Below are 13299 nucleotides of genomic sequence, written 5' to 3' on the forward strand. Positions count from 1 at the left end.
TCTCTGAACTGTTATGAAGCGACGGATTGTTCAACGACTTTGAACAGACTCCTCTAGGTTAAAACTTTCAACACCACACATGCAGGCCAATTCTGTTAATTCATGCACGAGGAAGTGACTCGTCAATTCATCCTCAGAAAAATAAAGAATTACTTTCACACGTCATCCTGCCGTCTTTCTGACTCACTTTGAAGCCACAAACATCAACGGTTCAGTCAGAACACCGGTTTTCAAAACGCCTCAGTCGAGTCTCGTTTGTAGGTTCATTTATCTGGGGAGGTGTTTTGCTCAAAGACGACGAAAAACAAACAACAAAATAGAAAACAAGGAAGTGATGCACATCTCCAGCAAGAGATACTTTATATCTCCTGCCTTTACGAGTGGTTTTTGCTGTTTTATCCCTCGATCCAGCCGTCCTGGGCTCCGTTTACACGACAGCGCTTCCAAATGACAACGCAGAATTCTCGTGAAGCTTTAGGAGTTTGTTTACACGACAACGGCACTTGGAATCACTGAAAACAGAACCGCTTGAAAACAGATCCCAAAGTGAAACTTTTGGAAAAACACCACGATTCAGCCGTCGTGGTAACGGTGGAAAACGCAACTTTCTGCAAACGCTCCGTCTCCGTGTGAAAGGTAGAAATGCTGCTACAGCGAACCACAGCCGGAGTAAATACCGTCGTTCTCCTGTTACCGTGGACGACAACGACGATGGCGAGGGACCGTGAGAACAGTCCGACTTGCTCATTCTGGACATACGAACGTCAGTGAACTGGCCGTTGTTCATGTGTAGGACGTGTTGCTCCGCATGCATGCGAGTGCGACTTCGTTACAGAAACTACTAATGACCAAGTCATTTTCAGTGTTTCTGTGTTTAAAACATTGCGGTGTAAAACGTGAAACTTTGTGAAAGGAAAACACAAAAATGTGTGTGTTTGAACTGTGGGATGGCGATTGTTGTAACCCGGCTTAACCGAGCTCGAGACGGGGCTAAATCTGATGCACTACGCCGCCTATTAAACGACAAACACACACACACACACTCAGAGAGAAGCTGGTTTCTGTGGAGGACGGCTGAAGGGCAAACGTGATCACAATACAGAGCAGAGGGATAAGAGGAGGAAAGTAGGTATAGAAAGAGAAAACACACACTCGCTCACAATCACACACACACACACACACACACACACACACACACACACACACACACACACACACACACACACACACACACACACACACACACACACACACACACACACACACACACACACACACACACACACACACACACACACACACACACACACACACACACACACACACACACAGTTATGCTTTCATCATGGCGTTGTGAGGTAATAGATCTGACCGAGTGGAATTAACAGTTAATCCTCTTACGCCGGCAGACACACACTGTACATCGCTGTCTGCTTCCCTCAACAAACTCTCTCCAAACGCACACGCTTTTGAGCAACAAAATTGTAATATCGGTGCAAGACTGTAAGGGTGACGAGAGTGCCGCAGCGGCGATGCTGGTGTCTCCATGGCGACGGGTGGAGGGACAATGAGGAGGAGGAAGAAGAGGAGGCTGGTTATGCAACAACTGCCTCTGCCTCGTCGGGGGTATTAACACGTGCAGAGATACGGTGGCGCCGTTAAAGTGTCTGCAGATGGATGATTAACACATCCACACGAGCGTCAGCGGAGAATTATCTACCTTGTTCATCCCAGCTGAATGTTGCCCTTTATTGGTTATCTTTTATCATGCAGGGTGTAAGAGTCGTGAAGCTGACGGAGACCGGAGAGTCAGATACGACGAATCGACAAAGTGTTTTAAGATCGGTTTCTCAGATCACCGTGTCGCTTTTGTGGCGTCAAATCTCTCCATAACATGCAGCCATCTTCTGTCGACAGGCATTTAGCAGCCACAATTACAACACGCTCATTTCTGTGGCTACAATGAAAAATAACCCGGAGCTCAACGTTCATTGCGGAAACGAAATAGTTGCCAGTGTTTCTCTCCGTGTGCTGCGTGTTTAAACACACTGCCTACAGGTCTGACTTTACAAGGCGTTTCCATGTTACTGTTGTGTTTATGTGCTGTAAAAACCTGACCGGGGTTGACAAGGAGGCTTCCAATAGCAAAGTGACAAGCTCAAATATCAGACAAGAAGGCCGTTGCTGGGCTAATCCCCCACCGGAGGGCTTTCTATTTTCTCACAAAGCAGCTCTAAGGCAGCACACTTGGTACACTAGAGGGTGTTCCATGGGTCCTAGTAGATGATTATGTAGAATCTGAAAGGTCTTCTTCATAAGCTATGTCAAAATACGTCTCCAGAGCCCAAAAGGTGTTTTTATGCACTTAGTGACCCTGTGACCTGATATGCAAATTAGGTCATGGTCACCATGGTGCCCCTTCTCCCCAGGTGGAGTGTCCATGTGTGAAGTTTGGTGACTGTGGGCCCAGGAACTGCTGAGAAATGAGGAGAAATGTTTATATGAAAATACATGTATTGTGCAACCATGACGAGCAAACTTCAGACCCTACCAATCTTCAAGGTCAAGGTCAGGTCACTTGGTGTACTGGAGGTTATCCCTGGAGTGCGTATCATGTGTGTATAACATTTCAGAGCCCTAGCTCAAAAACCTAGGCCTCCAGAGCCCAAAATGTGTTTTTAAGCACTTCGTGACCCTGTGACCTACTTAATATGCAAATTAGGTCAAGGTCACCATAGTATCCCTTCCCCCTCTGAGATGTATCCACATGTGAAGTTTGGTCACTGTGGGCCCAGGGGTTGCCGAGATATAGGTAGAAACGTTCGAACGGACGGACGTATGGACGTACGGACGTACGAAGACTGTTTCAAGATCCCCCTTCGGGGCCTATCAGCCACGGCGGGGGATAATAACACCCTGCAGATCAATATAATTATAGGATATATAAAGGTGTTTTAGTTACAGGTGCACGGAATTAAGATTGACTAGTTCATTTCAAGTAATGTGCCATTTTACCGCTGTTCAAGATAGACAGCCTCTTCAACCAAATTCTTACGAGGCTTAAACGTCAGTAAAATGTTATCGCTCTTGATTCAGGACAGAAGTTTAAACCTTCAGCCATTTAATGCGTCCATGTAAAAATTCATAAACCCTTTCCTTCTTCCATCCAGTCTGAGAGCGTCTCTACGTGAGGCTGGCAGCGGTGGAAAAACCCCGACCTGTGTGTGTAGGTGTGTAGGTGTGTAGGTGTGTGTGTGTAGGTGTGTGTGTGTGAGAATCACAAATTTGCACACATTTGTCTGGGCGTGGACAAAGACACACACACTTAGGTAAATGTATACATACAAAGAGGCTTTCTTTGATCTTGGCGTGGTAAGAATGGGGGATGTGCATGAAGGCTCCACCTCTCCGTCACTGGTTATAGTGCGGCGGTGTCACACACACCCTGGAGAACTCCTCCATGTGGTTCTGGACGCCTCGTCCACGAGGAATTCTTTTCAGCAGTATTCATTTGAAGGATTTCAAAGTATATTTGACAAATTTGGTAGAATTCTTACGTATATCTGACACAAAAACATATGTATTCCATTATAAAGCAGTCTTTATTGCAGAATCACAGTGGATATATATAGAAATGCACAGTGTCTGGAGCGCTGATAAGCTCTTTTTGAGCACATCTGAGGTGTGACCAGGCCAGTGTAGGGGTCAGGGAGGAGTGACCATTTGAGCAAAACTATATCAAATATCCAATATAAATCACAATATATAAAAGTACATTGTACAGGATTTAATTTCTCAAAGAAATTCTGAAATGTCATCCGTGGACGAGTCGTCCTACAATCTTTCAGTGGGCCAAACCGGTAAAATAGTGCCTTAATAAGATTTAAACTTTAAAAGGTTTTCTCTGTCATGGCACAGAATATATGTGATGAAAATGTTTACATTTTCACAAAAAAACTAACCATTACTACCAAAAATGACAACAATCTCAACATGAAGCAACATTAATGAAACCTTCTGCTGCAAAAAACAGTAAAAAGTTCCTAAAAAACTTCTCCTATAGCTTTATTATGCATCACGTATGTTTTATCAAACTCCCTGACAACAAGGTCTCTATCTTGTGTCGCTACTCTGAAGAAATTTGCTCAAAAATCAATGTTGCCTTTGACATTTTTAACAAACCAGTTATTTCAAAGCAGCGGTAGCTCAATGTGTAAAATTTGGCCGACCAGGATTAGTCGACTAATTCTGATTAAAATATCCAATAAGTCGACAGAGATACAAGTCACTGGGAAAATCCAGTATTAACAAGCAACGGATGCTGAAGGGCAGGTAAAATTCAGCTTAAATCTCTGATCCTGCAAGCATAAAAAAGCCCAATTAATACTTTCTTCACGGACAATGTTGAGGTTTTCCACTGGTTTAAACCAGGAAGAGACATGAGGAGAAGTGTGGTGAACACATGACTCAGACAGCTGGTCGTGGCGTGGAGATCAACACCATCAGGTGTGTTTGTGTGCGTGGTCATAGTAACACACAGAGGAGTGTGTGCGTGTGTGTGTGTGTGTGTGCAAACTCCCCTTTGACTGCCAGCGCTTTGTAAAATAACATTCTTACATGAACCCACGATGTGCTGGTAATGTCAGTAATGTCAGTAAAAGGAGAGTGAAAGGAAGAAATAGCTGCACAACCACCCAGAGACTTTCTGACCTTGTAAAGTCATTAATATCCACAGATTTTGCCCACATACCAAAAATATTAACTGTGTCACTTAAAATAGGCCTTAAATCCACCGTGCAAATGAGCCGTAAGCCGATTTGGTACAGTTCAACTTTTTAGGCTTGAAATGTGCCGCCGCCGCCGCCACAGCAGCAGCGATCGCGCATTTTGGAACAACGCGCTCTTAATAAAGCCCAATAATCTCCACAGGAAACTGGCAGCGGCTCCCTGCTTGGCAACAACAAACACTGCGTCAGACATAAAAAGTAAGGCCTGTCTGGCGCGGCTGCAGATATAGAGCGCGAGGCTGCGATGTGAGCTTGGCGTGGCGCTGCGGTGAGAGAAAAGGCAGGCCGGTCTATTTACAGCCCGTCTCCAGACATAGCTGGATCACAAATAACACTGTGACTCAGGAGGACGGCCTCACACATTTTGTCTGAATATTCTGCCCCTTTGTCACCAGTCCCAGCACAAATGTCATCACAGCAAGTATTTTCACGCAAATCCTCAAGTGAGCCTTTAAAAACACTTTTTTTTTTAAAAGATTTTGAATTGTGAAATAAACAATTATTTCTTGATTATCACGACGGAAGCCGTCTTGAACTTCGACAAATTATACGACTCGACCGTGAACTCATCATAAAGTTCATCAAATGAAGAACAAAAACAGCGGAGCTGGGGTTGTCTCATACCAACACAAGCAGCAAAACGTACATGGTTAATGAGGCATTCTACTAAAACAGAACCGCGTCTCAATAATTCAGTGTGAGCTGGGTACTTTGGTTAATCCCCACAGCGGTGCGTCAATACTCCCTCTCTGCCCCCGCCCAGCCCGTCACACGCTTCCATTTGGATGGAGGGAGAAATGTCCGGAGGCAGCCACACCCAAACGCTACCAAAACATTGTTCTTTCCAAAAAAATCAGCTGGGAATTATGGGTATTTTTACAATCTGAGGTCCTGCGACAATAGACACATCTCCAACATTGAGCTCAGGCACGGTCTAGTCAGACACACTCCACTATATGAGGCCATTTCTAAAACAGGAGCACCTAAATACCCCCCGGAGGGTCTGTGCCTCGAGTCTGGGGGATCTAGTGGGCAGAACAGACACTTTCCATCCAACACCTGGCTTGTGTGACAAGATTTCAAGTGAAAATGCGACATTTCTGAGTTTTTAGATCAGAAAAGTTTCACATTTTCTGTATACAGAGGAACTGCAGAATCAAAAAAAAAACCCCCAGATGAAAACGATGCAGTTATTAACACATCGGGCCACTAGTAGGGGCTGTTTGTTTTTGTAATGAAACCACACACACAAGTTGCGTTTTCAGTGGCTCCGAGGATCGTCGTCATTTAAACGGACGCCCGAAACGCTGTGAAAGTTTTGCATCCTCACACACTCCAGTAGTCGTTGCACTTTCTATCAGACAGATTAGATAAAAGCCGCAAACTTTGGCTGCGACGCACTAATTTATTAGCTCACGAGAGCAATTCAAAGATTACAGTATTTGTGCAGGTTGTACAAATACTGATCACGACATCCGGGAAACCGACCTGATCTGATATCTGACTAAACGTTCCAAGGAAATTAAAAGGAACACTCAGCTTTTTGAAGAATAACGAAGCCCTGAGGCCAGGTGTGTGAGAGAAAGGTTCATTCATTCATGACTCAGCGCTTGTCGTCACTGTCATCTCCTTCTGCCCAGACAAGCTCGCACACACACGCGCACACACACACACACACACACACACACACAAAAATACCTTTGGAAAGCCGTCAACCTTTAATCTTCATCTAAAGAAAACTGTTTTTTTGAGCTAATCTCAGAATGTGGAGGTTTTATGAGTCTGGAGGATTTAGACTATTTCAGAGAGTTAATTACATTCGACAAACAAAATAATGAGGAAACTAGAACGGCACTCGGTGGAGCGCAGACCCTCGCCACCGCCACTTGCGAGTTAGCGTCGCTCGCGAGATAGTCGTTAGCTCATATCAACGCTCACTAGGTCGATCAGGAAGCTCCATCACGGTGTGAAACGGAGCAGAAAGATGCTGATCTCCTTTAATCATGAGGTGCTTCTCTTATCCGCTTTGTACGGGGCATTTGGGGGATTTATTCGTAAACAGTTCGCCGTTAACGTCCCAAAGTCTGATTGATGCCATGCATTTCAAGGTGAGAACTTTTTGCAAAAAGTTGGTCAAATACATACATATGAACCAATAAATAATAAACGCAGACATAAGCTTTTCAGCTTACGTAGTTGGTCGCCCAACTTTCTTTAAAGGAAAACAGGCTGCTGGATCGTCTTCCACAGACACGTGACGGTGCGGCCGTTTCATTCATGTGTTGTTCCACGCGAGTTCATTCAAGCTTGTATTGATCAGAGCGCCGGAGAGGCCGAAGACGAGGACGAAGGAAATAGGAAGAGCTGGCGTTGAGGATGAGAGGCAGAGGAGGAGTGTGTAAACTGAGAGCTGCAGGGGAGAGCGGCGCTGCAGTCCAGCGGAGGATCTGATATCTGAGACCATGGAACAAGAGGACATACAACACCGGCCCGCTGGCACACTGTGCCGAGCGGCCATGAGCTGGGCGCCGCTGGCGGCATGGGGGGGGGGGTCAACGCCCGCTCTGAGACCAGGACAAACACCGTCAGGAATCTAATCAATTCAGCTCCACTTTTCGAGAGAAACATCCATTGGTACGTCCACCTTGGGCCTCGTTTACACCACGTCAAGTGAAAACGCAAAACTTCAGTTGTGTTTTGGGGATTTGTTTACAAAACATTGGTGCCCGGAGCCACTGAAAACACAACTTTTTGAAAACAGCTCCGAAGCTCAAACTTTTCAAAAAAGGCTCCGCCTCCCTCTCGATGGGGAAGACGCTACTTTTCTTAAACGCTGCTCCTGGTCATGTGCACCACAGCTGAAGTAAATGGTTGTTCTGCACATGCTCAGTAGAGGGATGTTTCCTCCAGAGTGTCATGACTCCCAGAGTCCAAACTCTCCTAGGACTTGTTAAGTTTGATTTTCTCCAGGGAGTCGAGTTTCTTAAAAAAAAAATAGAAAATTCAAAAACCTGATGTCTCAAGACTAGAATTTTTGGCGTCTCTTGTTTCGGAGTGTCCTCCCTCTGGTGGTCGGAGCTGAGATCACCTCCAGCCTCGACACAGACAATAGAGCGCCTACGTATATACGGTCTGCAAGACTTTCCTCCATAACGTTCGACTTCAACTGACACTTTTTTGTAGCATTTTGTCTGATATGTGTTCACGATCTAATCGTCATGCCGACTGTGTTCGTCTCTCATCACACTGAAGCTTCCATGTTGGGCAGATCGTAACAAGAGGTGTGTACAGTGTCCACACTGTAAAGCCTTTCTATTTTATGTCCACATCTGTTTGAGGCAAAGTACAAAAAGAGGTTTAGAATGATGATGGCCCAACAACGGGAGAGATTTTACAAACGCGGAATGGAGCCAACGGCTCCCACTGAGGTGTGATTATTTTAAATAGTCAAGTCGGGTCACAATCCATCATAAGAAGATATGATCATCTGGAGATGATGGTGGCGATATCCTGAACCTGTTTGAATTCATGCAAGTTGCATAAACAATATTTAATTGGATGAGAAACTTTCTTGACAAAGCTTCAGGCACAACACAGTGCAAAGCACTAAAATAACAAATACACAGGAGAACGAAAGAAATAAGTCATGCAATGCACTAAAGCATTTAAAAGGTTTTTTGTTTTACTATTTCTTGAAAACCGAGGGCAACAATTACTGAAACCTTCTTTATCCAACCTGTGAAGCAGCAACAGGATCTCTTTCCGTTCAATAGAGATGTCAGCATTTTATCTGACGCAGCAAAAAATTGCAAAGGCTCGACTGCAGCCGGAGCTTTCTCATATTTTTTCCAAACAAAAAAAAACAAAACACAAATGGAGGAAAAGTGCAGACGTCTTACCTTCTTTTGGTACCACACCACGGCATCTTTCACCTTGGAAGCCATTTACATTTCCCTTCTCTCCGTCTCGGGCATCTTAGACTGGAAACACAGAGCGAGGGAGAGAAGAAGAGCGCGGAGTGAGTAATGAGCAGAGACGAGGACGACTGAGGTCTATACCTGGAGGCAGGTGTGTCAAGAGAAGTGGGAGGAGAATACAAACACACACACACACACACTTTCGGGAACAATTAAATCCACTACAGCAATAACATTCACCCAACTCAGGCCTGAGCTTTGACACTGTCACAGACATTAGTAGTCAACTTTATCACCAGTTGTATAAATAAACAAGCTGGCAATTAGTCAAACTGGTCGACAAATTAATAAATGAATCCTGGTCGATAATCCCTCACTGAATCATATTCACATTGATACACTCTTACAGGAAATAGTTTGGATGCGGGATTACTTGAAGTTGTTTGGGTGTGTGTGATACTCATAAACCAAATAGTTGCAATGGCCGAGAGGTAAACACATACTGTTAACTGCACGGTATGTTGAAACACACACGCCCCAACACACCCACACACAATCAGAAGACTGACTATGTTCATGGTGGCAGAAATTGCGAACTTGTGGCCACATTTAAACTATGATTACTATATATAGTGTTTCAAAATGAGAGAATTATTGAATTACACTGAGATAAATTGATTTAATAAACATGCATACAGTGACCACTTGTCTTGGTCAATAAATGGTCATAAACTCACAATTATTCGAAATGTAGGGGGATCATGTCTGGTGTAATTGTGCATGAAGACAGAAACAAGACAAATAATATATTTCCATCCAGATATTAAGTGTATTTGTAAGGTGGTGGCTGTGGTACAACATCACTGAGACACAGAATTTCAGGTTGTTCATATCGACACATGCAAAGCTCTGCGTCTCTATGATCTGATCTGTACAAACTGTCCAAGTGACATGAGCAGATAGGGAGGGGGCCGATCCGATCCAGTCTCAGTATGGGGTTCCAATAGGAAAGTAATTCATGGATCAGAAATCTCTGATCCAACCTGCGGAGGTTTCTGATCCATGAAGCTTCATCTGTGCTTCTGCTGAAAGTCCACAGTGTTTCTGTTCCGCTGTTCTGCTCTGCTCGCTGTAAAATGTGGAATGGATTTCCTGAACGGAGGCGGGTCTCAATGAGACTCGGAGTAATCTTTCAGGAAATCCATTCCACAGTTTGCAGCCAGCTTAGCATGCTAACAGAGGTAGCGCTATCCATGCTGTCCCACTTTTCATGACAACATGTCGCTGTTTGGACAAAAACACCGCAAAGTATCGACGTGAATGTTTGTAAAGCCGTTGTACAGCGAGGCGGGCGCTCTGCAGACAGACGTCACCATTTTAAAACGCCAGCTCACCCAGGAGAACGCATCGTTCCTCCACGGTAGCAGGTGATTCACACCTCCATGAAGCTGCATCCTCCTCCACGCTAAACTCCCTGAAAATAGTCCCAATGGTTTGAGCTGCATTAAAGCTGGAAACATGCTGTTTGTGCTGCGTTGATGAAGCATTTCTCCAGGGATTAATACAGTGATTGAGAGGTTTTAAAGATAGAACTAGTTTATTAGAGATGATGACGTCACTCAGACCCCCACATTGTCCTCATGGAACTAAAATACTTTGTATTGCTTCCTTTTCTCACCTTCTACTGACCTCAAGTTGTCTGTAGAGAGAAAACATGCAAACATTCCTACATTTATTACTTTACTGCAAAGACCAGTTTATTACTGCCTCATATAAAATCAACAATAATGATAATAATATTAAAGCAAACAGCTCTGGTATCGGAATAATATCGGTATCTGCAGATATTCAAATTTGGGTATCGGGACCACATAGGAAGTCAAAAACCTGGATCAGTGCTTCCCTAATTAGGAGTTTTATGGGCAATTGAGGGGAAACATTTTTGAAGATTGAATAAAACATGGAATAAAACAGCTTTGAGGGTAATAATAACAGATGTCTATTGTCGACATGCAGCTGATGCAAAAATGTTGGAGTCGTTGGCTCGACTGCTCCTCACAAGCCTCCACAAGCCGATACCAGCCTTTGACGTAAAACACAAGACGGTATTGACTCGAGAAATAAACTAAGCTAATCAGCTAAGATGCAGTTTACACATCATGTCCACATCTTCCCAACTCAAATGCTGACAAATTCAGCTCCCTATAATGATTTCTATGCAAAATCCCATCTCAACCTTGCTGGATTAGTAATGTCTGGGTCACTAAAGTGCACCGGAAGCAGAACCAGCATGCAGTCAAGTATTTCTGACTTTCCATGAGTTTGGTGTGTAACGGTGTGTAACGGTGTGTAACGGTGTGTAACGGTGTGTAACGGTGTGTTGTTCCAGTAGCTTGTCAGTGGAAGATATGCTTTCGCAGACAGGTTACTGCAACGACACTCCATGAGGAGTGAGCTGTACTGGATCTTCTCCAAAAAGCCTTCAGAACGAGTCACTCGGCAGAAATGTGTAACATGACAGCAGGACGGAAACAGAAAATGACTGAAGGCTTTGTTTATGAGCTTATCTTGTATTTCTGACTTTATTTGCGAGTCAGTTTGGTATTAATATACAGTGTGGCTACTGGCGACTTTAAGGTTCCTACAGCGATTTTAGGGATGCCCATTTTGCATGTACTAGCATTATGTCTTAGCATTTACAATCATGAGCTTCTATTTTCTAACAGAACACACTAAATGTAAACGTATGGAGCAGGCTGCAGCAGCAGTCACAATCACCCAAATGTCCGACACTGTCTGAAAGCTACGTCAGGTCGTGTTTGGTACAGGCCATGACAGGCGTCATTGAACCGTCGGGACACCGATTTAGAGCCACGACCAAAGATATCACCACGATTCTCCCACCACTGCTATTTGGTATGTGGACAGCACACAAACCCACTAAAGCCCTTCAGTGGATTTCACTAGTCAAAAAAAAAAAAAAAAAAAGTTGCTTCACTCCCCATCCCTTCCTGTGTCTTTCAGCCTTTCTGCGTTTCTTTTCTGGCTCCGTTACATAAGCGCAGCGTTGTCCTGCTGCGTGTGGGAGGGACGGAGGGCTGTTTCAGAGGGCAGTGCTGGCTTTCCGTCTCTCGCGCCGTCTTTCTGAGGTTTGCCATTTCCCCTCCGCTACACCCGAACCCTGCAGTTTCTCCTCTCCAGCCTTCCCCTCCGGCTTTTCTACATTTCATCTCGGAGGAGCCACGCGAAGACGTCCTGCTTTGCATGTGAAGGCTTGTCTGTGCTGCCAGCCTGAGTCAGCAGGACACCGGATCCCCTGTGTTTTCACTCCCAGAGAATTCGTCTCTCATTCTTTCCAGCCAGCATATTTCTGAACTACTTTTTTTTTTTCCCCTCCCCATTTTCTTTTAAATCTCATCCTGCTTTTGGAGATACTCCTTCAAATAACGCCATGCAGACAATTCAGTGCCTCCGTCACGTGCCGATCTGCAGCAGCGAAGCTTTATTCACCCTGCAGAAATTCCTGCAGGAGCGTCGGCTTATCCGCTAAACCACAACACTGATGTTTATACGTGCGATAAAGTCGCCACTTCAAATAGAGGAGAATTAGAGCGTGCATCAAAGTCCAACTCAGCGTGTCAACGATGTGAGAAAGTGTGGTGCGAAAGCAGGAAGAATGAAAAAACAAAAAAAACAACAACCCCCAACGCAAACCAAACTGCAAGAACGCCCGGCTGACTAATGCACAATGCTTCTCACCTCAAGGCTCCAAATAATAGAGTAGAAACACGTTTGTGTGTGTTACTGCGCGGGCATGCATTTTTTGGGGGGGGGCCCGAAGGCGAAAGACATTTTTAGCAACAGGAAGAGCTTCTTTCTTGCTTCCAATTACCCTCATCGCTCCTCCCTCCGCCCTCTCTGACCACGACACACAGTGCCTCACATCGACCGCTTTTCCTTCAACACAACAAAACCTAGAAGTAGATATAACATGAACATGAAAGACAGGAGAGCTCAGATCCAGGCGTGTTAGATCCAACTGTGCTCATTTTCATGGCGGCATCAGCGACGTTTCAGCTGGGGTCCCAAGTGTCGTGTCCGTTATTAGAAATGTGTTGAAAAATGTATGTTTTCTTTGACATTTTAGCCGGATTGGGGCCTTTTGTGGGCCGGTTTTCTAATCTTAACAATTGGGGTGTGTCGTTTTCACCAAAAGTTGGTCAAATATATAGTTTCCAATAAATAAATAAATGCAGACGAAAAGATTAACTTTGTCGGCTAACTTCATTGGTCAATCAACTTCGTTGGTGAAGGTAATTAAATCCAAATGGGGGAAAAAACGTGGGACAAATAAAACCTTCAATAGTCATCCACTTCAGAGCCGCATCGTTGATATTCCTGCAGAGCAACAATTGCTAAATATTCCTGTAAGCGTGACGGAAGAGAAGGTGAAACAGCCCGTCATTAGTGGACACCAACAGCTCTGTTTGCTGTTTTCCTCTCTGCCACATTTAAGACCACAAATCTTCCCCGTGCACCGACAGCAATAAGAGTGACACAATGAAACCAGGCAGCTCGTCCCCGTCTAAAGCCTG

The 13299-nt window shown here is 44.6% G+C and overlaps 1 protein-coding gene across 5 annotated transcripts in view; it reads right to left on the reverse strand.

Annotated features, from left to right (window-relative positions):
• LOC308146233 (protein PHTF2) overlaps positions 1 to 13299 on the reverse strand; it is a 36702-nt gene that overhangs the window by 15752 nt on the left and 7651 nt on the right. For all 5 annotated transcript variants that reach the window (XM_080517956.1, XM_080517954.1, XM_080517957.1 and 2 more), the window contains exon 2: positions 8687 to 8767. In XM_080517956.1, coding sequence (XP_080374082.1) covers positions 8687 to 8731 — 45 coding nt within the window. In that variant the 5' untranslated portion in view covers positions 8732 to 8767. The remainder of the gene's footprint in view (positions 1 to 8686; positions 8768 to 13299) is intronic.

This window comes from Blennius ocellaris (genome assembly GCF_963422515.1).
Source record: "Blennius ocellaris genome assembly, chromosome: 22".
NCBI lineage: Eukaryota > Metazoa > Chordata > Actinopteri > Blenniiformes > Blenniidae > Blennius > Blennius ocellaris.